This window comes from Lutjanus erythropterus, chromosome 4 (assembly GCF_056507025.1).
Source record: "Lutjanus erythropterus isolate fLutEry1 chromosome 4, fLutEry1.hap2, whole genome shotgun sequence".
Lineage (NCBI taxonomy): Eukaryota > Metazoa > Chordata > Actinopteri > Lutjaniformes > Lutjanidae > Lutjanus > Lutjanus erythropterus.
The window spans coordinates 33,882,414-33,909,568 of record NC_139320.1 but is presented as its reverse complement, the minus strand read 5'-3'; the positions used below and the strand labels follow the sequence as shown (position 1 = coordinate 33,909,568).

The 27,155-nt window shown below is 38.7% G+C and overlaps 1 protein-coding gene across 3 annotated transcripts; it reads left to right on the top strand.

The window, feature by feature from the left end:
- The first annotated feature begins 519 nt into the window (after positions 1 to 519).
- Positions 520 to 16,654, top strand: relb (RELB proto-oncogene, NF-kB subunit). Of its 3 annotated transcripts, none has more exons than XM_084717735.1 (11): positions 520 to 789; positions 1,054 to 1,074; positions 2,712 to 2,875; positions 8,079 to 8,408; positions 10,517 to 10,683; positions 10,854 to 10,945; positions 11,057 to 11,188; positions 11,303 to 11,407; positions 12,392 to 12,607; positions 12,714 to 12,785; positions 15,740 to 16,654. In XM_084717735.1, exons 1-11 carry the CDS (start codon positions 756 to 758, stop codon positions 16,165 to 16,167), a joined length of 1,761 nt encoding a protein of 586 aa, XP_084573861.1. In that variant the 5' UTR covers positions 520 to 755; the 3' UTR covers positions 16,168 to 16,654. The 3 variants fall into 3 exon arrangements, with proteins under 3 accessions (XP_084573861.1, XP_084573862.1, XP_084573860.1); XM_084717734.1 differs by having other exon boundaries at positions 728 to 789; positions 15,743 to 16,654; XM_084717736.1 differs by lacking the exon at positions 1,054 to 1,074.
- Positions 16,655 to 27,155: the final 10,501 nt, after the last annotated feature.

Below are 27,155 nucleotides of genomic sequence, written 5' to 3'. Positions count from 1 at the left end.
TGCAGTTTGACGGCTCCTAGTATTGAAGATGAAATCAAAGATTTCCCACCTCCGCCTCAGTTTGGAGGAAACAGGAGCTGCAGCAGGATGGTGGCATGATGCAACCAAGGGAACCTGCAGCTAGGATACACATTTCCAAACTTAGGTCTGTTTTTTTCCAAGTGGGAATAGGTGGCTTTGACTGGATCAGATTTGGCTTGTAAATAAGTGGCGTTAGTGTGTGCGAGCTTGGATGGAGCCTCATTTAAATACATGATTTTGCGTATATAATTAGGTGGGGTAGAAAGAACAAAACAGATGACATAATTGGGGGGGAAAGTTATCCTTTTTGGGTCACGGTGGTGTCTTTAGCTGAAGGTGATGCATATTCAAATCAGTGAGACTTTATATTGAGTTTAAAGCGGTACCTGCTGTCCCGGGGGGGGGGTTTCCCGTCCTGGGAGGTGACGTGACTCTGAGGGGATTTCCACGGGCTGCAGCAGCCAATCAGAGCGAAGCTCTACGGAAACACAAAACTGATCCAAACTACTCAACAGAAATCATTCCTCACATGGCTTTACATCGGTTTGACACCTCGTCAGCGGCCAGAGTTGGTTCATATCCCGACGAGACGTTCCCCTGAGCTGTTTTTATAACCAGAGCGACGCGTTTTGAGCTTAAAGTGAAGACCCAGTCCCGGGAAATATCCGGGTTGGAAAGAGTTCAAGGACACGACGGCGGAGTTTTAATGGTGTTTAAAGACTCCTCACACTGCGATGAAAGACATGGACGTTTTCAACGGTACCTCTGGTAAGTTTTAATGGTTAATTTTCATGTTTGTGTGTGTGAGAGGGTGTGTTTGTGTGTGTGTGTGAGAGCTGACATCATCTCCAGGCATGTGATTTGTCAGAGCAGAGGGCCAACACCCTTTCCCGGGGTATGAGCTGTGCTGCCCGGCTTGTACTGCTTTACTGCTGCTCTGTGCAGCTTTAACACTTAAAATCACTCCTCAGCTGCATTTCCATTACTGTGTGTTCACCGACACTTTGCTCTCTGTCTCTTTGTCTCCTGCAGAACGAGGACAGATAGAGTTTGGTGAGTGTGGACTTTTCTTTGCGCTTGTACCTTTTTTTGCCAAAGAGACATAACTGTTTCTCTCATGCATGTGGCCCGAGGAGCCCTCATGCAGAAGCAGAATTAAAATTAGTATTTCTGCTTCCTCTTCTTGTGTTGCTCAGTTTCTCACATGCTCTCTGGTTAGCTCGGTGGCGCCGAGGTGCAAAGCCAAACATTTCAAAATCAAAGTCAAATTTCAGCTTCTCAAGTGTGAATATTTTCGGGTTTCTTTACTCCTCTATGACAGTAAACTGAATGTCTTTGAGTTGTGGGCTAAACAAAATGTTTGGGCCATGGGAGACACTGATCAACACTTTTTTCTGACATTTTATAGACCAAACAGCTAATAAAATAACTGAAAAAAATAATCAACTGATCCATCAGTGAAAACAATCAGTTGCAGCCCCACTCAAACTTTATTAGGCCTTCTATGTATTAATGTCAGTATATTTATTGCGTTTAAGGTTGCACCTTATTTTCATTTTTTATTGATTTCCTATTATTTTCTTGAGTTATTGTCTATGAATAATAAAATTAGAGAAAATGTTAGAAAATTATGAAAAATGCCAAAAAAACTTGTATATTGTATGTTGCTAAAACATTCAGAGTTTACTGTAGAAGTAGGGGCTGTCTTTTTATATATCCAATGTGCTTTGCTATAATTTTACCCTACTTTTTATTCTGTACTCAGGTCTCACTTGTAATCTCAATCTCAGCAATGATCCCTCTAAAGGGTTTAACCCTTGTGAAAAACATATTTAATGAAGGCAGGATGTTTTACAGTTTAACAAACTCAAGTGTCATAATAATAATATACAGAGCACTGACAGAGTAGACTTTCACCAGAAGTTTTAATAATTATAAATAACTATGAATATATACATAAAATGCTGCCTATAAAGCTAACAAATAAAAAAATGTGCATTATGTTCTGTTAGAAAAAAAGTTTTCATTTTGGTGCGGACAACATTCATGCCAGAACCAGTAAACATCAATATAGTTGTGATAGTCCACTGTGGGCCTGATAATATTAGTGGGGCTCTGTGTAGAGGAATAAAGAAAACCAACAAATATTCACATTTGAGAAGCCGGAACATTCTCTTTTTTAAAACTACTTAAATGATTGCTCACTTATAAAAAATCTTGCAGATTAATTTTATGTCGATCGCCTAACGGATTAATTGTTTCTGCCATAATATTATTACATGTTTTGCAACCGCTTTGTTGACATTTTATGCACCGTGGCTGCCGGAAACTGTAGTTTCTGTTTGGTTGGTAAGTGTCAGACGAGTATAACTCAACCACAGGTGTGTAAATCAGTCAGTATCCTTCACTGTTGGTAACCATGGCAACAGCATTTGAGTTAGTTTGACTGGTGAGACGACCGTGACAACACTAAACTATGAAATCAACCAACTAACTAACTAACCTTTTTTGCACAACATATTCTATATTTCTGGTAATTTGTCATTTTATTAACATGAAAATGCACTTTCAGGTGTTCTGATATAGAAGTTTTAATTAAAATATGAGTTTTTCACCATTTCAGTTACATTGCTTCAGCACTGGTTTGCCATCTGAGACACGCTCTGTTTGTCATCAACATTTTTTAATAGATCTTATCAATGAAATTATCACGGCAGACAGTGGCCAGCCAGTTGTCCCCCTCCCTGGACCTCCTCGCCCTCCTGTTGACCTCCTCGAGAACCACGGGATGCTCCAGCAGAGCTCCTCACCGCCACCACGGCCCGTGCTGTTGGCGAGAGGCACCAGATGTCAGGTGAGCGGGATCAAAGAGAAGATAACCGGGTGTGCCCTCACAGTGTAGTCATCTGTGTTGTTTTACTTTGTCTGATTGTTGCCACCGAGAGCTGCTTCCTAGCATGACTGTTGGCAACACCCAGATGGCGAGCATGAAGTTGTTTCTGTCAGTTGTGGGTTGTGATTTCAAAGAAAGCCACCGTGGGGTGGCAGCAAGTTATGACAAACACAGATAAAATTTCATAACCTACAATAGAGGACTTTCTTAATGATTATGTGCTGAAAAACAAAAAAGCTCCACCTTGAAAAATCAATATCAGTTTAAATGCACATTATAGTTATAGAATATTTTCACTGCTTTATCTCGCCATCAGACAGCCTTTTTTTTTTTTTGACTGGAAACCACCATTACATAAGCCAAATTTTACTCTAACCAAAGCCACAAGACTCCTTTTGCAAAAACAGTAAATTAACCTTGCACAACACACCTCCACCTGTGGTAGGCAGTACACTGATAAATACCTCATGAAACCCCACGTTAAATCATCTAACTGAAAAGAAATAGCCCATTAACCAATAAGTCTAGTTTGGTGATTTAACTGTTTATGTTAATTACCAAACAAAAATGACAATTCTGCAGCTTTTTCAGTTCTGGGTCATTGTTAAGTTAATATTTTAGGGTTTTGGACTGTTGGTCAGACTGAACATTCAGTCAGACAAACCATTTTAAAGACTTTGCCCTTGGTCTGTGGGAATTTGTCACGATTTTCTGACATTTTATTTACTCAACAATGAATCAAAAAAATCAGCAGATAATGAAAATAATGAAAATAATTGTTTGTTGCAGCTCTAGACTATAAGGATGAAGTACACAAACATTGATCCATGCAGTCACAGATAAATGTTTATATATCAGTGTTACACAGTCAGTTAATTTGTCCATATTGCATCCATGTTGTTATTGAAAGCATCTTAATCAGAGCTGCAATGATCGACGATTAATTGATCAAAAGAAGATTAGGTGCCAACTAGTTTGATAATCATTTCAGTAATTTTTCAAGCAAAAATGTCAAACATCGACTGGTTCCAGCTTCTTAAATGAAAGAATCTGATGCTTTTCTTTGTCATTTATGATCATGAATGAAGAGTCTTTGGGTTTTTGACTGTTGGTTGGACACAAGAAGCAATTTGAAGACGTCACTTTGGGCTCTTGAAATTTGTAATGAACATTTTTCACTATTTTTTTTAACATTTTTAGAGAATTAATTGAAATAATAAAGACTTGACAAAGAAAGCTTCAGTCATACTTCTCCTCTGTTTTGCTGTAAAAGGAGGCGACTGTGCAGCTTTAGTGAGGACTAAACATTGGTTGAATAAACTGCAGTGTGTGTAGCCTGCAGACGGCTGGCTGTTTTATTGTTGTACAGAGTAGTAGTTAGTCAGCCAGGCAGGTCGAGCTCTTCCCATAAAGCACGTGGTTTACAGACAGCGGGGAGATCAGAAGTGCTGTAATCTGATTAGACTGTGTAGTGATGCTGCAGCCTGCACAGACAGGTCATAAAGCAGAGCACAAGAAAGTAGCTGAAACTTGTTATTAGCAAATAACGTGCGTGTGAGATTGCTAAATGTGGGGATTTTTGTGTGTGAATACACATTGCACATTGAGTCTTTGTGGCCTGTGATGGAGGCTGACACACCTCCTCAGCATGCTTTCCTGTGAGAGGAGGCTGCGAGAGAGGAAGGAGGAGTGTAATCTGACTCCTACTTTCAGTTTGCCGGCCTTTCTGTTTACAAGCCAAACCCTACAGGCGGGTGGAAGGTCACATTCTTCACCTCATGCCACTCCTCCAATTGGTGGATCCTCCACGTCAGGTTGAGCTGACTTCCTGTTTCCTGCTCGCTGGCTGAATCCGCCAGGCTTTTGTTTAGCCCTGGGGTTTGGAGGCTAACGCGACATCTGTGGCTCGACAGGATATTGTGAAACATGATCTCATGCAGACGCATCACCCAGATATCTGCAGCAACGCCTTAATGCGCCCCGAGTCTGATTAACCGTTACACAGGCGACAGACAGAGGGGTCAACTCCTTTACGTCTTTGTTCCCTGCAGGTTTGATGATTCATTTCTCGTTAAACTTCAGACTATAACTTGAGTGAGGTTCGTGAGGTTTATATGTTTTGTTTGTGATGCTTTGTCTTTGTTTTACATCACATGGGAAGCCAGTCAGAGGCCTTACTGGTCAGAATTTGACGAGAGAAGACAGCGTGTTGTGGATAGAGAAAGTAAAAGCAGCACAGAAATGGAGTTATTCAACAACAAGTCTGAGTGGGAACGGAAAGAGCTCGGTGGTCTGTGGTTTAATGCAAAAAATAAAAGACATTAGGCTGCAAGAGGAGGAGTCAAATGAGCACATGGTTAACTTTGTGCGCTGATAGAAAGCACATGTATGAAGAGAAATCATGCAGTGACTCAGTTTGACTGATGCAGTCTGATGCAGGATGCTTCATCTACTTCTGCTGTAATGGACGACAGACATCTGGTTCTGTTTCACACTTTAAAAACATGTCTGTGACTGTTTATTATTGTTGTTATTATTATTGCTGTATGTTGATGTTGTATTCTATTTGTAGGATAGCAGAATTTTAAACTTTAATGCAATACTAGTATAAAGATACAATACTAGATAACTCTTCTGATACTGTGACAAAAAGAAAAAAGTCATAGGCATGAAAAATAGGATTTTTGGATTATTGAAAACTGATATTAAAGCAGTACCGGTTCCCGATTGGTCAGTACCAAAATATCGATGAGTTCTGAAAACCGTTCTGGTATTGATATTTTTATACATTACATAAACAGCTGACAGGGTAAACTGACCACCACTTTACTTAATTTAATGAAAGTGTTGCCAAATGCAATAACTCAGGAAACAGTTCAATAGGTTAATACTGCAAAAAAAAAGTAAAATAAAATAACTTTTGAATCTTATTTTTTGCACCAAATCATGGCGAGTATTATCAGTAAAAGTCTGTGAATTTTTTTTTTTTTTTTTTTTGCGCTGTAAGCCAAATTTCAGGCACGACAATCAAAACTCAACTGAATTGAAGTCTTGAATGAACACGTACATCATTTTTTCTTATAGCTTCTATACTTTTGACAACCTGTTCTCATGCTATGGGGAACCATATAGACACTAGAAGTATCCATATCTTTGACTTAAGTAATAATATCAATAACAAAAGGTTGTATTAGGTTGTAAGTTCTGATTTATTAATGTGTAAGTAGTATTTTATTGTTGTTGCAGGTCAAGTTAGGTCAGGCTAGTCTGAAGTACTTTATATACAGTCTGGTATTTCAGTCTAGGGGTTTCCAGGCCCAGGATAAATCTGAAGGGGCATGAGATGATTAAACTGGAAATAAGCTTGTTTGCTTTAGGTTTTTGTTATAAAGTAAATATTGATTGTACAGTGTATTGGCTCAAGACACCAGCCATGTTTAGAGTGCTTCCTTATAAGCCTCGTTTTCATTTGTTTGCCACCAGGCTCGATTTTTCCTTGGAAAATTATGTCTCCATTATAAACTTAATTAATGAACAAGCACTTTCTTCTCCTGATGTTTTCTTCTGACGTTATTCCTCCTCTGTCCCCCGACATTAGCACCTGTTGTAGTTTCTTGTTTGTGCGAAGCAGTAGATAAATGTTAGCCAGACTAACATATTGCACATCATTACAGTAGCTTTAAATTTACCTCTTTGGTGAATATGCTTATTTCTTCTTTCGTATTTCCAAAAAGGTGTTGGTCATTTGTCTGGTGTGTACAGGACAGGTGTTGACTCTGTGACTTGGAAACAACAGGGAGGGGGAGTTGAAATTATCTGTTTCTATCTTTTTAGTGAAATTTTCGGATCATTTTACTTGTTTGGGCCTCAAAGGTATAGTTAGAGGGGACATCCATCTTTGGTGAAACTGCTAATAACCCGTAGACACCTGAATTATGACAAGAGACCCCAACAAGACACGGGTTTCTTCTGGGGTCACAAGACAAAAAGACTTTGAATTTTGAATAATGGGTTTTATAAGGTTATATGAAATTAATATGGAAAGTAACTAGTGGCTATAGCTGTTAGATAAATGTAGTGCCGTATAAATATTAAGTAGCTCATAATTAAAATTTACACCACTGTCTAACAAGAGGTGGGACCAAGTCGTTTGTCAAGTCCCAAGTCCTAAACTTTGAGTTTCGAGTCCTAAGCAAGTCATAATGCACTATCATCAAATGCAATGTCATTTTAACAATAAAGATGTACTATTCTTTGTGCAACCTAAAATGTCAAACACAGTTGGAAATTGTTGTGGTTCCATATCTAATTCATATACAAAAACTATGCGATGGTCAATGGAAAAAAAAACTAATTGCAGTAGGCAAAACATGTGGGTTTAAAATGAAATTATTTTTTAAATATTTTTTTTCCAACTGGAGCTCAGTAATAATAATAATAATAACAATGATGATAATAATAATACAAGGTGTTTACAAGGTGCTTTATGGGTTAATAATGGCAAACAGTAGGAATCATGTAGATGCTATTTATAAAATAGTAAGATCAATGGCATCATCAATAAACATTTATATGTAACATCACATTACGTCTTCATGGTTCTCTCCTGCAACTTGATTGAATGCTGCTGTTTCATAGAAAGCGGATCTGTCGGCTTGGTGAGAATGAAAAGTGATAGCATGAGTTGATTCAGGAAATGATGGTAAATGAATTGATTCATGGAGCGACACTTTTTAAGTAACAGACTTTTTGATCTTTGAGTTTGGGGGAAAGTATTTTCGAAAGCCCTGCGTCCAAGTAAAGTCTCCAAGGAGTCATTGGTCCTTTTTGATTTCGTCAAGTCTGAAGTAATTGAATTAGTGAATGGAGTCTGGCTCGGCTCAAGTCCGCACCGCTGCTGTCTGTCGATATTGTGGACATTGCTACCGCTCAAGAAAAGACAATAGAAGTTGCTTTACAAAGTTACAAATATCTCTCGTTTTGTTGTGCAACCCTGTGTTGAGTAATGATAATAAATGGTGATGATACCTTGTATTTGGCTTGATATTTCTCTTAAGCAACATCATGTTTCTGTTTCTTGCTAACAGAAGAGTTTATCTTTTGAAGCAAACCTCAGTGGGACTTTGCTGGTTAATAAGGTTGTCGTATTTTTTCTCCACCACAGCCGACCCTCAACTTCCCTCAGCCTCTGCAGCAGTCTCCCAGAGAGATGGCTCATCCTTCTCGGGGAGCCACTTCTCCAGCCGGTTCCTCTCGCCGCAGTCGAGGCTCCTCGTGTCTGCTGGCCTCCAAGAGCTCCGGCGGCGTCTCCTCTCAGACGCGGGGAGGCGAGACCGATATGCTGGAGCGGATTCTGCAGAAGCCCAAACTGGTGGTGGTGGAGGAGCCCAAGGAGAGAGGCATGAGGTTTCGCTATGAGTGTGAGGGACGCTCGGCCGGAAGCATCCTGGGGACATCCAGCACTGAAACCAACAAGACTCAACCTGCCATAGAGGTACACACACTTAGATTTGTGCTTTGTTTTGCACCTTCAAGGGGGTTTACTCACTCTCAGAGGCAGTTGGAGAGGTTTTAACCACAGTTGACTTTCTTTGGTGTGTAGACTTGAACCCCCAGTGAAGACGGGTGGAGCTAGGAGGATGTGGGTTGTTAGAGTCAATTAGAAAGTCCCCACAAATCCCAACTTGAGTGTGGTCAAGACAGGCGGTTTATCCCCTGCCTGCATGCTAACAAACACTCCCACACGTCATCTTCACCTCTTATACAAACACCATCACGCAGCAAGGATGAAACTTGAGCTGCGAGGGGATTGATGTCTTTGTCATTTTTTTAATTTTTATGTTTTTTTTTTTTTATTTGGAAATATTTATAAGGCTAACATACAGCAAGTATGTACTCAGAGTAATATTTTAACTTCATATACTGAGGCTGTTGGTCTTCTGCAGCGGTCGCTGGTTTGATTCCTGCCTGTGGCCCATTTGTTGCACGTCATTCCCCCTTTCTCTGTCCCCCTTCCTGTCATATCCTCAGCTGTCACTATACAAATAAAGGCAAAAGCCCCAAAAATAATCTTTGTTTTTTTTTTTTTTTTACTATGCAGTGAGTTACCCATCCACCGCACCAATCTAAAACATGGACTACATTCACTTGCATCTGTTTACAAAGTAAATAGATATTAAATACAATATACATACATACAATAAGCATATACCGAAAAACATTTTTAATATTTGGAGTAGCAGATGAGGAGAGACAGAACCCCCAAACTATTCCTGATCCCGGCCTAGCTGTAAATGAAAATTGACAAAAACTAATAGTGATAAACACAGAAATAGTGAAATAATTGGTGTAGAACAGACGTAGTTACAAATACAGGAATAAATAAATACAATTCTAAGCAGCTCTGCATTTTGTGCTTAATATTCAGATTAACATGGCTGGATTGCTTTTTTGCCATGTTTGCTTTTTGTCCATCTTTCATTCTTACTGATGAAATTGGTACCATGGGCACTGGTGGTCAGATTTTTTTTTAATCCTCAGGAAATAATAATAATAATAATAATAATGATGATGATGATGATGATGATAATGATGATAATAATAATAATAATAATAATAATAATAATAATAATAATAATAATAATAATAATAGTATAATAATTTGTGTAGCACTTATATAGCATAGTACACATAGGCCAAGTAATAACAACAAAAAACATAATAATATGGACCCAATTAAACAGAATGTGCCAAAAATGGTAAAGTAATAATTTTTAATTATAAAAGAGGGCTAAAACTTAGACAGCATACAACATATTTACTTTTAAAAAAGCATTCTTATAAAAGTAAGTTTCGAGGAGTGATTTAAAAGAAGATACAGAATTGCTTACCCAGTTTTCTCAAATATTATTCTTATCCATTGGAAACAGGTGAAGAAGGCTTCCCAAAGGGTCAGTGACATTACAGAGAGGAAAAAGGAGAGGCGAGGGCTGTCAAATGCAGAAAAATGAACATTTAATATGCTAAATATATTCACAAATACAGCATGAAGAACAAAAAAAAGGTTTGGATTGGCAGCAAGTGTGAATGGCATCAACTTGTTGCTCTTCCTCGAGGAGCCTCTGCTGCATATTTTAATATTTATTAGTTCATAAAAAGTTTGACAGCTCCCAACATCACCATGTTGCAACACTTTCAGAATACCAAAAAATCACTTAGCCTGCCATGTTTTTGTGTGTATGTGTATATTGAGTCCCTTATCGCTGTCTGTGAAATATAATCTATAGATTTATTTTCCATTTTTCCCAAACAGTCTTGAATGAATGTAGTATAAAGAGCAAGAAGGTCCACACAGGGAGCAGGTTGGGGTGGTTGGATGGGTCAAACCCATGATTTCCTCCTGAAAATAACCGAGTAGTTTTGGTGCCTAAATCTAAGCAAACTACAACTGTGACCTGAAATGTTTCTCAGCAAGCTTTAATTCCACTCTCTCTTAACAGGACGTTGCATATTAATTATGCATATGAGACTGTGTGTCAACTGTATTTTTCTGTCATCGTCCTACTTCTGTCTTTCATTTTTCTGTCCTGTTCTGTTTTTCAGATTCAAGGTCCCATTGACCACATAAAGAGAGTCACAGTCACCGCCTCCCTGGTGACCAAAGACCTCCCACACCGGCCTCACCCCCACTGCCTTGTGGGTAAAGACTGCCCGACCGGTTCGGGAATCTGCGTGGTCTCTTTTAATCCTCACAGCAACCGACGTCACAGGTGCGCATACATCGCTTATTTATCTCTTCTGACAAACCAAAACTTTCTTTTCCATAGATACTTGAAATCATAATATGTCATACTTTTGCATTTTGCCCATTAATCCTTTCTATATTCCACCACTGAACACACAACATGGCCTGACAAAATTTGTTTTTGTGGACTTGCAGCTTTGCTAACCTTGGTATTCAGTGTGTGAGGAGGAAAGAGCTGGATGTTTCACTTCAGAAGAGAAGAAACCAAAATATCGACCCCTTTCAAAGTAAGATGCATCCTGACACACAATTAATATGATCATCTTCTTACACTAAAGTATAGCAGATGATACAGTTAAAATCCATCATGACTCCTCCTGTCTTTTCTGTCTTTTCAGCTGGTGACACAAAGGGCATTGAAGACATGGACATGAACGCTGTCCGCCTGTGTTTTCAGTGTGAGCTCGAGTGGGACGACGGCAGAAAGGACTGTCTCAGCCCGGTGGTGTCCAACCCCATCTACGACAAGAGTGAGACAAACTTGCGTCTCCTGCCCTCGGTGTAACCATGCGTTAAAAATATGCAAATGCGTTTCCTGGTTCTCACACGTTGTTGTTGTATGCTTTGTTTTGTTTTGCTCACAGAGGCCACGACGACATCGCAGCTGAAGATCAGCTGTTTGAACCTGTACAGAGGCTCCTGTGTTGGCAAGACAGAAATCTACATGCTGTGTGACAAAGTGCAGAAAGGTAAGAGGGAGTTTGATCTGTTCATATTGTTAATATTTTACTGTTTCACTGCTTTGTATACAGTGTGTATTAGTGTTAGTATTTTGATAATCACACAGGCGTTTCTAAATAGCGAGGTTAGCCAGTTAGCTAGCCCAGCATGACGAAAACCATGGGAGGGAGGTTAACTCCACAGAGGCCAGCCCCCATCTACTGTAGGTAACCCACTGACTATGGATAAGTACCTCACACAACCTCACCTCAAATAACCTGAACTATCCCTTTAAGTGAGTAAAACGTCCTCTGTTGGGTCAGATATATACCAGACCAAACATTTAGAGACATTTGAAGGAGGATGATGATGTTGTGACCCTCGCTCTCTATGTCCACAAATTTAATTAGCAGCTGAACAATGTACTGTTGATGTAGAGAGGCGTACTCCTGTGACTTATTGTGTGGGTGTTTTTGTTGACTTTTGATTTATCTCAGATGTTATTTTTACAGCCACAGCATATATCTAATTTAATATCACTTGTTCTTGAAGAGCATCATCTTTTGACCACAGTTTCCCCTTTGACATGTTTTTTTTCCCTGTATTTAGCACACTGTTCATACTTTGAGTTATTTTTTAACTGCTACATCATGATTTTAGCAGTATTTGCGACTGATAAATCAGCAATTCAGGCAGCAGCTGTTTGGTTTCTCTGTAAACTACCTTGTGCTTCCTTATGTAAAACGGTGTTTGTTATCCAGCAGAACTAGAATTCGACTTGTTTACTGCTGAGATTCTGTAGTGTTTCTTATTTTCTTCACCCTGTAGACAGAAATTAACATCATAAATAGATGTTAAATATCATGAATTCAACTTGAAGCTAAGGAAGACACACACAATACTTTGTTAGGATAATAGATGATATGATATGATAAAAAATAATCCTTAATTCTGAGGTAGTTTTCTAATTTTTCCAGATTAACATGGCTGTGTGTGTTCTCATTGATCCACAGATGACATAGAAATCATCTTCAGGCGAGGGTCCTGGAAGGCGAACGGGGAGTTTGCCCAGACAGACGTGCACCGGCAGATCGCCATCGTGTTTAAGACGCCGCCCTACCAGGACCAGGACATCACGGAGGAAGTCGAAGTCAGCGTCAGCCTGCGTCGGCTGTCAGACCAGATGGAGAGCGAGCCTGTCAGCTTCACGTACCTGCCGCACGACCCAGGTCAGTCAGGACTGTACTGAGGGGTTACTGATGGCAGCTTAACGGGGCGAAATTAACGCTTACTTGTAGATAATTTTAATTTGAAGTATTTCTGTTCTCATTTCAGATCCATATGATGTGAAGCGCAAGAGAAAGATCAAGTCAGACATCAGCGTCAGAGACAAACCTTGTGCGACAGGTGAGACCTGAACCTTGACATTTTTCTTTCTTTTTTCATGAATTCTTTTTTTTTTTTCCTTTTTCTGGTATGTAGAGGCGGTGAGACAATAAACTGATTCAGTGACAGAAGCAGTCTGACGTTTTGACTTGTCATAGCAGGAAAAGCACAAATATTAACATTCATAAAATTAAAAATTCTGTTATATTAAAGCTTGACAGATTTTATTTGCTTTAATCTGCCAGGACCTGCAACATTTGTCCTCACACTGTACAGATAAATTAATCAGCTACACTGAAGTAATCACAGAGTCCCAGATCAGTTTTGTCCATTGAGAGTTCCAATAAAGTTTAATCAAACAAGATGACTGCATCCGCAGCAGTATAGGTAATATTTAAACAAGCTTACTCATGTTTATAACTGATCTTTTGTGGGAAATCAGACTATGAACCAATTTTGGGCAAAATTCATGTTATCCATACAGTGTCTGCCTGGTTTCAAGTGTCTTAGTAAGCCATGATGGAGCCGCAGTGAGCCATCATGCAAAATACCAGGACACTGAAACTGAAACAGCCAAATGGGATTCAGTCATCATTCATTTTATCATTTACGCCTGTGATTTTATGTGTTGCTCACTCACTGAGGATACTAAATGGAGGGAACCACGGCAAATTAAAAGTAATATTCTGATAAATAACCACTACTTGGCACACAGATGCATTGACCTACTTTTTTTTTTTTTTTTTTTTTAAGTAAATTAGACATGAGGATGACTATGTGGTTTTAGACTCTTCTCCCTACTCGTCATCATATGATCACATGTCACGTGATTATGAGTAACCAGAGAACAGTAAGCTGATGATAACATGACATTTACCAAAACTGACCAGACGGGCTGCTGGAATATACAGAAATATTAATGAAGTAGCTGAATGTTGTAGTTGACTGAATGAAATACTGTGCATGATTATGTTTGTCATGATAAAATTAGATAAGATACTACTAAGATAAACACAGTGAAATAAATATAAAGTAGTATAAATCCTTCATTCATTCAACCTTCATTTAATCTGGAGGGAGTGCCTTCATTTACAATGATGTCGAGAGTACATTTTGAACAGAATAAATTCAACAAGAAAACAAAACAAATACAATGAACAGTTAATACAATTAACAGACAACAGCAGAACACAGTTACATGCAAGAACAGAATAGTTTATAATCATGGATTTAAATTGACCTACGGGTACAAGAGTGTTCAGTTTTCATGTGTGTTGTTAAGTGTTGAGGTGTATAAAAGCAGTTTTTCCAGTGTAAGTACTGGCACGGGCGACTTTGACTATTGGACCAGTGTGATGAGGAAGTGATATATGATGGTGAATTTCCAATTAAGGCTTTAGAAGTGAAGAGAAACCAATGTCTGTCAGGTCTAACTGTTAAAGATGTCCACCTCATCTTTTCATACAGGGTGCAGTGATGTGTAGAGTAACTGTCACACGCAATAAAGCTTAAGGTGGAGCGCTAAACTGAATCTAGTGGTTTCAGAGTGGAGAAAGAGGCGTGTCTGTAGATGATGTCACCATAGTCGACACAGACACGCAGACAACCTCAATAATCTGTTTCTTGCTGAAGATGGGGAAAGTTAATTCAGTTTCTGTATGAAAATCCAAATTTCTGTTGCAACTTACTAAAATGTGCGTCAGTGTGAAATTTAAATAAATTATATACATACATATGAGGAAACAAGAGAGCTCACAGGAGTTTTTGGTTCCCTTCTAGACATGATCATATGGGATGGACAAAACAACAGAAAGGGTCATTTGTGTACATGTGTTCCTAAGTCCCAGCTCTTTTTATTTATTCTTTAAAATAACAGTTAGAGCATATTCTGTATCCTGCAGAACCTCAGTCAACATTTTCTTTCCTGTTTCCTGTGGTTAGATATGTGCTAGTCTTGTCTATGTTGAAAAGAAAACAACATTTTGAAGCTGGATAAAAGTTGTCGCAGGGTCACCTGTGAAAATGACATATAGTAATATTTTAAGTTAGCTAATGTTAGCAAAATTCTAGCTAACTAGTTGACTAATTCTAATCAATCGTTAGCTAACTAGTTACATTAAATAGCTAATATTAGCAGAAAGCTAGCTAACTAGCTAGCTCATCTACATCAATCATAGCTATGTACTTAGCTAGCATTTTCCTAACATTAGCTAACTTGAGATGCAACATATACTTTTATAGACTCCCCAGCAACATCACTGTTGAAAAGTGGTTTTCTTTTCAGCATGTACAAGCCTAGCCATAGCATATCTAATCCTCCATCCATGTGGTGTCAGAATAACTGGACAACAACTTGGATGGTCGAGAAAATTTTGTTTTAGGACTTGCCTACTCATTGTCTGCTGATGATGTATACGCAGAAACATGGTGGATGAAAATAAACGTTTCCTTGGTAACTTCATAACTATTAATTCACGTATACCGTATACATTTCTTTTTCACATGTAATTTGTCCTATGGTATTAAGTTGTATCCATTAGTTTCTATTCATGTAGAGTGGCTTAAATTTGTTAGAAAAGTTTTTTATTAGCATTAACCCTGATAACAAGTCAGGTAAACAATATTTCAGTGGTTTAAGGAAGCAGTGTTCATGTTGTTTTCACATTATGTCCAAAAAACTCAGTTGGAAGTTGGAAGAAATGACTCAGGAAATGGGACCATCTGAGGAGCACATGAATGCAGCATGAGTACAGGAAACAGAAAATGAGAAAGTTGACTGAGGTTCCAGAGAAAAAGAGTACAGGACTTAAGAAGGGTCAGTCGAACGGCACCACAAACTACTAGATTTAAATAACATCAAAGTTCAAAGTGCAAGAATCACATGTGATAATCCGTCTACCTAATAACTGACCTGTCATTATATTTCAACCAGGTGTTAATTTTCTCTGTAACACGATCTCCTTCCTCTCCCGCAGCAGCAGAGAGCACACCTGCAGCGGAGCAGCCGTTCCACTTCCCGCAGCCTCAACCCATGATGTCTCCAAACGAGCAGCTCTGTGCTGCCCAGCCTGGGGTCGCCGCTTCATGGGAAATGTGTTACAACGAGCTCCCGGACTCAACCAATGGCAATGACGTGACAGCCATCTTTGACCAGCTGCTAGACAATGATGAATTATGTGCAATGATCCATTCCATTGCCTCTGGCTATGCGCAGGGGCCCAACATCAACTCCACCAACATGGATCTGAACTTTAACCAGAACTTTGACTTGTACCCTCAGGACTTTTCCCAGTACAACGACTTGCAGTTTAACAGGCTTGTCAATGAGAACCAGACGCCGCAGTCGGAAGCACAGGACAGCACCTCCAGCATGGTTCAGGTGAAGACAGAAGAGGACTTATGAGGACGGGACAGCCAGAATCATGTGACACATTATCTGTCCACTTAAAGGAATAATTGGACATTTTGAGAAATATGTTTTCTACCTTTGGACAGAGCCATGCTAGCTGTTTCCAGTCTTTGTGCTAAGCTAAGCTAACCAGCTGCTTGCATACAGACACAAGAGTGGTATTGATCCTCTCAACTAACTCTCAGCAAGGAAGCAAAAACGCATGTTTCCCCAAAAATGTTGAACTCACCCCTTAGCACTTCAGGAGTATGAGCCAAACGAGATTGTGTTGTTTTATGTCCAAGACGAAGCAAAAGGCTTCCTTCACTCTGGCTGCCTGCAATGTGAAATGTGTTTGTCGACTCATTTGGTTTCACAACTCTGCACTGTTGCCCTCTCTCTAATCCCCCGTCTTATCTCTGTCTGGATGCCTTGCTGGTCGAGGCTTTAGCAACCAGGAGAAGGTTAACATTCCTAAATATTAGATGCTGCTAGCATTAATCTTCAGGCTTAAAGGGATAGTTAGGACTTTTTGAAGTAGGGTTGTATAGGTTGTGTAGGTATTTATCCACAGTCGGTGTATTTTCTGCAGAAGATGACTTCTGGTTTAGAAAAGAAGCTAAGCAATGTGCTGCTGTGGATAGGATCAATGGATTCTTAAAAAACGTCCCACCTAAAAAAAGAAACAGTCAGTTTAAGTGCTATATTTAGAATATTTTCACCGCTATACCTTGCCATCAGACAGCCTTTATTTGATGGGAAGCTACCATTAAATAAGCCAGATATCTCTCTCTCCAAATCAACCAAACTCCATTGGCAAAGAGTCATTTTACCTCACAGAACACAGGAGTTACTGGTTTACTGCCGCCTTGATAGTTAGTTTGTTAATGTGTGACGTATGTGTTTAAAAAAATTATTTGGATTCACCAAAGTCACACAATAACAGAGTACACCAGCAGCTCTCATGGTCTGCAAACTAAAACTACTGTTTTTCTCAAAGGAGTCTGGTTGCTGTGGTGGAAAATCTGAAACTAAAGACCGACACAATGACCAAAATTGTCTTTGTGGTGTTTCAGTGGACTTTGCAAAGGATCAGTACACAGTCACACAGAAAGTGTAAAAGGAACTGATAATGAGTCAAGAATGTACATCTGTTTTCTCGGGGCGAGATGAATCTGAAGTTCTTATCAGGTGGGTCAGGATGTGCTTGTGTTATCAGAAATTGTTATTTCAAAGGGGACAGCTGTGTGTTCAAGGACGAGCAGCCAGTTAGTGCCTGACAGAACATGAGAAGCAACTGTGAGGAACAACAGTAACCAGTTCAGCATATAATTTTCCCACTGCATTGCTTTAGAGAGAGCAATATAACAAACGATAAAACTTAAGTTTCGCATTGGAAAAGGTACCAAAGTGCCGCAATAATAGAAACAAACTAACCGATCAAGGCAGCAGTAAAGGCTGTCAGAAAGAAAAGTAAAGCGGTGAAATTATTATTCAGTTTTTTTATTTTTAAGTAGGCCTGTTGTTAAGTAGCTAAAATGTGTTTTGCTTGAAACTGTAAGGTAATACGCTGACTATGGATAAGTACCTCATACAAACCCACTTCACATAATTCAAACTACTGCTTCAAGGTCAGAAGAAGGTGATTGTCACAGTCTGCATGGAACTTGAACATATTTAACTTGGGAACAGTAGAAACCCTTCCACAAATTGCTGTCTAATGTAGTAAATCATTGATTGGGTAAGGCTGAAATACCTGTCTATCTATCTATGTTACGTTTGTGTAAGATCTGTTTTGTTTGCTTCCACATGAATTTGGGGGAAACGACCTGACTTCCTACTTTGCGTCGTCGGCAGTGTGAAAGGATTGTAGTTTTAAAGTGTCAAGTAGAGTAGTTTCAGATCTGTTCTTCACATTGTTTTTTTTTTCTTCTCTGTTGATGTGGCCGCCACACCAGCTGGCTTGTTTAATATTTAATCGACTTAGATGCAATAGAAACCAGTCCCTGTGCTGTCTGTGTCAGTTCCTTTTGTTCTGCAGTTTCACTCTCGTGCAAAGCATTCAAATTTCCACTCACGGTTTGTCACAAGACCAACTCCGCCCCCTTGCTGTAGTGCTGTAGTGTCAACATGTCAGAATAGATGAAAATAAAATGTCAGTGTGTTATTTTTGTCATGTGGTTACTTCCTCTGAAACTGACTACTGCTTTTGTGATGATTTTTTAGATGTGAATCGTTTGCAAAAAAGGGAAGAGGACAGTTTTGAGTGTGACCTGTGTTCAGCTGCCGGCCTACACACATTCCTAACCTGCTCACTCACTTACAAAAACAGTGACTCTTGGAAACAGCAAGTAGATGGTTTTATGCTTTTTACATCTGAGCTTTAAATGCCAGCAAATGTCACAGGACAATGATGAGTGACTTCTTCGCCAAAGAAATCAACAGAGAAATACTCGGATGAAAAGTGTCCTTTGTTGTTTGTGGTTATCAGACACCTCTTGACCCGTTTTAGTCACAGCGTCTTAACCTCTCACAAGCAACACAAAGACTTTTTATTCTCAAAAACTTGGCTGTCACATTTTACAGTAATCCAGGCCGAAAAAATTCTCAGTTTCTCCTTTTACATTGTGTGGTTACTGTTCAGTCTTTTGTAAGGCCTATTGGGAAAATTGTAACACCGATGAAGAAATTTTCATAGATTGAGACAGATTGGGAAACACACTATTACTCAACATTAATGTCAACATCCAATTGAAAATGTGACATCTGTATATTTCAACCTGGACACTTTTTTCCCATGATTTGAGTTGAAGTGACTAATGGGGACAGTAACTTTTGAAACTGGCCCAATATTGAGCAAGACTGCTCCGCCCACAGGGCGGACAGGCTGCAGTATAACCCTGGGGACAGTCGCGAACCATCAAAGTACGTCCACTAGAAGTGTTTTTGCCACTGACAGGCTCAGATTGTAATTCAAAGGGTCTAGACACAAAAGTGCCTTTTGTTTAACCAAACACAGCTGATGAATTGTTCTCGCCAAAGCCACCAAACTCCATTTACAGAAACAGTGATTTTATAATCGTAACGCACTTCATTCAAACTTGACAGAAACAAAATAAAACTCAGCAAAATTGCCTTGGCTCTTCGTTTCCACCGTTCTACCAATCACTAATTCTGTTTTGGTCAAAATAAACTCTTAATTCACTGTGTTGGATGTGAAAGTACTGGGAGAGGAGTGAGAAGGAGGTCGGACGTCGCAAAAGCAGCAGGTGAAACAGCCACAATATTTTCACATCTAACTCTGTAAATTTAGTTTTTTGTTTCGACCAAATCAGAGTCGGTGATTGTTGGAACAGTGGAAAGACAGGACAAGATGTTTATAGTTAGTTTTATTGTTTTTTTCTTTCAAGTTTGAATAAAGTGTGTTTTACAGTGATAAAATTACTGTTTCTGTAAATGGGGTCTTGTGGGTTTGGCGACAGTAATAAATCTGTTTCTAGTCGATAAAAAAATGTCCGTCTCTGTAGAGATCATTTCCATAATGTGGTCGGACACAATTTATGGTCGGCATTGTTTTTTTGTTTTTTGTTAGCAAATGTGAGTTGAATTTACTTTCAGTAATTTCCTTTCTATATTGTGGTTTTTATCGTTGGTGGCAGAGTCCGCAATTCCCGCCATGACTCAAACTGCCATTACACAACAAATACTCTAGTTTCTTTTCTGACACATTAGCTGCCTGAGGAGTGTTTGCTAGTGCTAGATAGATTTATTTGGCAATGGAGCTGTGATTAGTTGATTAGTCTATTTAAAAAAAGAAGTTGCCAACTATTTTAATAATACATTAATCATTTCAATCATTTTTCTAGCAAAAATGTAAAATATTTTGCTGGTTCCAGCTTCTTACACGTGAGGATTTTTTTGCTTTTCTCTGTCATTTATGATAGTAAATGTACAGTCTTTGGGTTTTGGACTGCTGATTGGACAAAATGGGTAATTTTAAGACATCCCTTTGGGCCATGGGAGATTATATGAGCATTTTTCAATTCACAATTTAATCAATATATTAACTGATTATGAAATATATTGTTAGCCCTATTCTGCAATAATTCTAACTTCAATTACTATTTTCGGTATCAGTTAATTCATTAATTGTTCAGCCAATACAATATCAAAAAACAATGGAAAAATATTCATCATAAGTTCTTAGTGTCCATGGTGACGTCCTCAGTGTGAATGTTTCGTCTGACTCACAGTCCACAAACCAAAGATACACTATTCAAAATTATATAAAAAAGGGGAAAAAAAAGCAGCAAATCGTCACATTTCAGCAGCTGAAACCGGTAAATTCTGGTAGTTTTGCTTCATAGATCATGCATAACAAAACTGTTGCCGTTTAACCTGCTTGTCTGTCGCTGAGTGACACCCAGAAACCACTTTCTAATTAGAAGCAAACAAAACGCTGGCGGCAGAAGAGCAAGCTCAATATTTAACATCCTCAGTCGCTCGTGTGTGTGCCCGGTTACCTCATGTGCTGCTGCGGGGACCGTGTTGGTGAAAGCAGGTGTCACTTTTCAGGCTCTGCCCGTCACTGTTGACTTGACCTGAACACGCATGGCTCACAGCCACTGGGAAACTCCACACTGGGCTGGTTTCCAAGGCCTTTTATCTAGTGTACACACAGAGACGCACATTATTTCCTGTAAAATGGTACCACAGCACCCTGCTAGTGAGACTTGTTTAGACATGTCCACACTATCGGCTTTCACACAAGGTCATCTTCCCTGTCTAAAGGCAGAGAAGTGGTGTTTTAATAAAGACTTTGGACGTGTGTATTTATGGTTTAGGTTTATGTGTATGAAAGATCAGTTTTGCTTCAATACGTTACCAGGGTTTATGGTATAAACAACATTTTAAAAGCCTTGTTCAACATTTTGGGAAATGCACTTATTTACCTTCTTGCCAAGAGTTAGATGAGAAGATCCGTATCTCTCATGTCTGTAAGGAAATGAAGCTGCTGTCAGTAGGTGTTTTGCTTAGCTTTGCATAAAGATTGGAAATAACTGGAACAGCTAGTCTGACTCTATCAAAAGGAAACAAAATCTTCTTGCCACGTACTGTGGGAAGCTAACAGAGGTGAGGGGAAAAATCCATACAGCATCAGAGCAACACAGCATTGTAATATTGTATTGATACATGCCAAGTATATTTTATTATATAAACTGAATAATAAAATAAATGCTTTTTTCCGTCCACTAGATGGTGCTGAGGTTTTTCTTGGTGAGGTCAGCTGAGGTCACAGTCGGTGGGACTGGCAGGTTTTTATGACAGTATTGGTCTGTCTGCTTTACAATCCAATTTTGCTGCAATAAAAATGATCAAAGTGCCATAAACAGACAGACAGTTTCATAATATTAGATAAAGCTACATGTTCACAAAGTTGAAGTTGTAGTTGAAAAAAGGCAACAAATCACAATATATGTTATGCCGTACACAAAAAAAAAATCAAACAGGTATTTAGTGCAATCAACTTATCTTTTATCATTAAGTCAATGAAATTATACAAGTTTTATGTTTTTATTTTTTTTAGATTTTACTTTCAGAATTTATAAACATGAGTCTTTTGACTTTAAATGATGAGTTATACTGTAGATCAACCAACTCATTAAATTACGTTCATGAAGAAACATATCAGCATATTAGCAGACTTCCCAGCATGCATTGTGTTAGAGTTAAAATGTTCCAGAGACCCTTCTTTTTTTAAATCTGAACTGAATTAATATCAAGTTTATTTGACTAGAAACGTTTATTTATTTTGAATCATTACAAAATTACCTCAACTTGTCATTTCAAATTTAGCCAAATTTTAATACAGCCTGGACACTATTCTTTTTTTAATAGGAGAATCTGTAATATATTTACTGTGATAAATCATAAAATGAATATGATATGTCATTAGAGGAAAGGTGTTAACTTCCGACCCCCCTTTGAAATTTCTAGCATGGACCAGAACACCTTTTTGTTTATTATTTATATTATTATATTTCACATGAATTAAAGTTCAAGTTAATGAAGAACGTTTGCCGAATGAGTTAGTATCTGTTTAGTAATCATAAATAAATCATCAATAATGTTATAGAAGCCATAAATATTCATAAAGGTTAAATTGTGCCTTAATCATTAATCATATATTAAAAATGATTTTAACCTGTTTAATATACAGGCCATGGCTATATGTTGCTCCTTTAAGTTAAAACAAATTGTTTGTTTTTTACAGTGTGGTCAGCATATCACAAAATGTTTTGAAATCCCACAAATGTTGAATCATGACTTAAGTATGGTTATAATATCATATCATATCATATATCATATCATATACTTGTGCGGATTAAACAAACACCATGTTAATTAGTACACTTTAGAGGTGCTGGTAGATTCGTTTTTCATTTTTGCCGAGAGCCAGGCCAGCTGTTTCCAGTCCCGTCTTAAGCTAAGCTAAGCTAACCGTTTCCTGTAGCTTTATTTTTAACAGACATGAGAGTGGTATCAATTTTCTAATCTCAGCAAGACAGCTAATTAGCGTATTTCCCAATATGTGAGACTATTCATTAAGTATGAACATTACAGTCTGCAGTAAAACAGTGTTGACATGATCTCCATGGAAATGAGGTTTGGTTTGCAATGAGTTTGATAAATGTGATCAAAAGCAACTGTGAACTTGAACTTGTGTCTTCATTATTAAAAGGATTGTTTCCATGAGACGGCACATGAGAAGACTCTGGGCTTAAAAAGGCAGTAAAATGGTCACATGGAGGTTTATCTGTCAGGGACTGTAATGTCGTTTTAATCATCATAATCTTGGAAAGTCCAGACATGATCTGTGCTTGCCCAATATTAAACTGGACAAATATCCAAAGGTTACAGCAACCTAATGACCCTGAATTAGAATTAGACAGGAGGATAAAACAAGTTAGGAAACAATTCTCTAATCATATTTGCTAAAATTAATTTTAGGAAGTAAAACAAACTGGATTCTGGTATTCAGACAATTGAATAGTTTTTCTTGATGTACTAAATAGCAGTCTCAGACTGCATTGACCTCTCGGGTTTATGGTTTGCAGAGGAGTTTGCTGGTTTGTGGGGACTCTGGGGAATACTGAGCAGACAGGATGAGTCATGTGTGGTGGAAACAAATCAAATATAGAAATGGTGATTCAAACTCAGATGTATACCCTCAGGGAAGACGAGGTGTAACTTTCACCGAGATTAATTGACAGCAGTTCTCCATAAAAACTGGAGCTCACACCCTCTGTCAGGTGATCACGACCGTTAATCAGGCACTCACTGAGAAGTCACACAGATTTCAGGAAAACAACTGACTGGTATGGCAGAATCTCCGACTGTTAACACATTTATATTATCAATTACCCAACCCCGATGTCCTTTATCATTAAAGACACAGATATTCTGTTGTCTCTGGTTTTTCAATATCTTCACAAATACAATATATCTCTCCAGATCTACACCAACACATTGAAAGTTAACAAGACGTCTGTAGATGAAGGACAAAAAGAAAGAAAATGACTGACTTTCTTACATGAGTTTACCTGTTAAAGGCTCGGTGAAGCTGTACGTGTCTAAATGCTGACATCAGCATGCTAACATGCTCAGAATGACAATATGCACAATCCGATATCACATCATTTTTAAACTCTGAAACAGGAACCTGCTACTTCCAAGAAGTGTCCCAGTACGGCAGTTTTTTTAAACGTGAGTCAGGCCCAGGCTGGGGGAGTAACGGATGACATTTATCAGCATCGTGTGACACAAACAAGGGGATGCAAAGACAACAATACAAAAAAAGGTACAGCTGAGGACAAAATTATTAGTCCCCCTATGAAATTTAAAGTTTTTTTTTCCAATATTTTCCCGAGTGCTTTTTTAACAGAGAAAGGAATTTTCAACATAGCATTTCTAAACATACTAGTGTTCTTTAGAAAGCATAAATTATTTCTGTTTGCACACAATAACAAAATAATTTAAGTAAAAACAAAAATTACCAGGGTCAATATTATTAGCTGCCTTAAGACCTTTTTATTGAGTCATAGCACAAACCACTGTTGTGCAATGATGTGCTTTAACTTTGTAATGCTCAAAGCTTGTAAAATCAAGTTAAAATTGAGGGTTATCTTCCAATTTACAAAAACTTCAGTAAGGGTTTGAGCTGTCACTTGAGAAAGCATGATGCCAAAAACAAAAGAAATCTGTTTAGACTTGAGAAAAAAAATTGTTGATGCTCACAAAGCAGGAGAAGGATAAACAAAGTTATCACAGCGTTTCCAAGTGTCAAGATCTGGAGTGAGAAGAATCATCAAGAAATTCAAAGAGAGCCACACAGTACAGAACAAGGCTGGCAGAGGTAGGAAGTGAAGGATTTCAAGGACTCTGGACAGAAAACTATCGAGAGATGTGTCTAATGACCCCAGAACAGCTGCCAAGACACTAGAGAATGACTTAGTCAAGTCGGGAATTGTAGTCTCAAAGAAGACAATCACTAGAGCCCTGCACAGAAATGGACTGCGAGATTGCAGACCAAGAAAAACACTAATTCTGCAGAAGAGACACCCTCAAGCCAGACTGAAGTATGCTAAGGACAACCGGGAGAAAGATTATACATACTGGGAGAGTGTCCTGTGGTCAGATGAGACGAAACTAGAGCTCTTGGGCCAGAGAGACGCTGCTTGTGTTTGGAGAAAGAAGGGTGAGACGTATAACCCTAAGAACACCGTCCCCACAGTGAAACACAGTGGTGGGAGTATAATGCTGTGGGGATGCTTCAGTGTGTCTGGAACTGGGAATCTCATCAAGATGGAAGGAATCATGAGGAAAGAAGGATATGTGAAGATTTTGAAAGAAAACCTCAAGCAGTCAGCAGCAAAACTGGGTCTGGGTCGTCGCTTTGTCTTCCAACATGACAACGACCAAAAACATGCATCACTCCTGCTGAAGAACTACCTCCAGAAGACCAAAGTGAACGTTACTGACTGACCTGCACAAAGCCCTGATATGAATCCCACTGAAAATCTGTGGGGTGAACTGAAGACCGAGGTCCATGCCAGAAGACCATCAAATCTGGAGGAGCTTGAGAGATTCGCCAAAGAAGAATGGGCTGGTATTCCTCAGGAGTCGTGTCTGAGATTTGAAGAAAACTACAACAAACAACTGCAGGCTGTTATCCAGCAAAAAGGATACACAATTGACTATCAGCATCAGGGGGCTAATAATTTTGACCCTGGTAATTTTTGGTTTTTGTGAAATTATTTCGTTTCTGTGTGCAAAGTAAAATAACGTAAGCATCCAAAATAAAACTAGAATGTTTGGAAAACCTGTGTTAAAAAAATCCTTGCTCTGTTTAAAATCACTTGGGAAATACTTGAAAAAAAAAAGAAATTTTCATAGGGGGGCTATTAATTTCGTCCTCATTGTAACTGTATTCCATTAGTTAAAAAAAAAACCTTCAGTTACACCTTCATCTTATGTCAATATCTAATTTAAAGAAACATTTACAGGTAAGCTCAACCAACTGATAACTACACAGACCAACCGATGGGTACACAGACATACCACTATACATTCATACATACATCAATCAAGCATAACATTATGACTACCTGCCTAATATTGTGTTGGTCCCTCTTTTGCTGCAAAAACAGCCCTCACCTGTCGAGGCACGGACTCCACTAGACCCCTGAAGGTGTGCTGTGGTATCTCGCTCCAAGATGTTAGCAGCAGATCCTTTAAGTCCTGTAAGTTGCGAGGTGCGGTCTCCATGGATCAGACTTGTTTGTCCAGCACATCCCACAGGTGCTCATTGGATTGAGATCTGGGGAATTTGGAGGTCAGGTCAACACCTCAAACTCATTGTTGTGCTCCTCAAACCATTCCTGAAACATTTTTGCTTTGTGGCACGGCGCATTATCCTGCTGGAAGAGGCCACAGCCATCAGGGAATATCGTTTCCATGAAAGGGTGTACATGGTCTGCAACAATGCTTAGGTAGGTGGTACGTGTCAAAGTGACAGCCACATGGATGGAAGGACCCAAGGTTTACCAGCAGAACATTGTCCAAAGCATCACACTGCCTCCGCTGGCCAGGCCACGTTCTTCCACTGCTCCGTGGTCCAGTTCTGATGCTCACATGCGCATTGTTGGTGCTTTAGTTGGTGCAATTTGGCCCTTGTCAAATTTGCTCAAATCCTTACTCTTGCCCATTTTTCCTGTTTCTAACACCATCAACTTTGAGGACAAAATTTTCACTTGCTGCCTAATATATCCCACCCACTAACAGGTGGCATGACGTGTGAGATAATCAGTGTTATTCACGTCACCTGTCAGTGGTCATAATGTTACGCCTGATCAATGAAATTAAACATGTATACATACACATGTATTTATATATACACACAGTAAAACAGGTATCAGAACATTTCTAACACCCCATTTACACCTGGTATTAAAATGCAATCTGTATCTGGATATATTATTATGTTCAGATCTTAGGTAGGTGTAAATACCAGGTGTAAATGGGGTGTAATTTTCTTACACTGTCAGGCTTCAGTAAGGTGTATAATTGAATATAACATGCTGATGTTAAGAAGGTATAATGTTTACCATGTTTGATATTCTACTCCAAACATTATGGCTGTGTTGCACCAACAAAGATTAATTTTTAAACCAGATTAAATCATGGTTTTACTTTAAATTTTTTTGCACCATACTTTTAAACTAGCTTAAAATTAAGAAAGATTACATTTAAACCTCACTTTATTTTTTACTCTGAACCTAAATTAAATTTAATTCTCTTTATGCCCAAAAACATTAAACTTTTAAAACAGCTGCCTTCTTGTGATGGATTGAGCAAAAATAATTAAATTCTTTGGAGACAGTTGAAGGACAAACTCAACCCAAGTGAATTTTATGATGTTTCTCTTCTGTCTTTCACTTCAG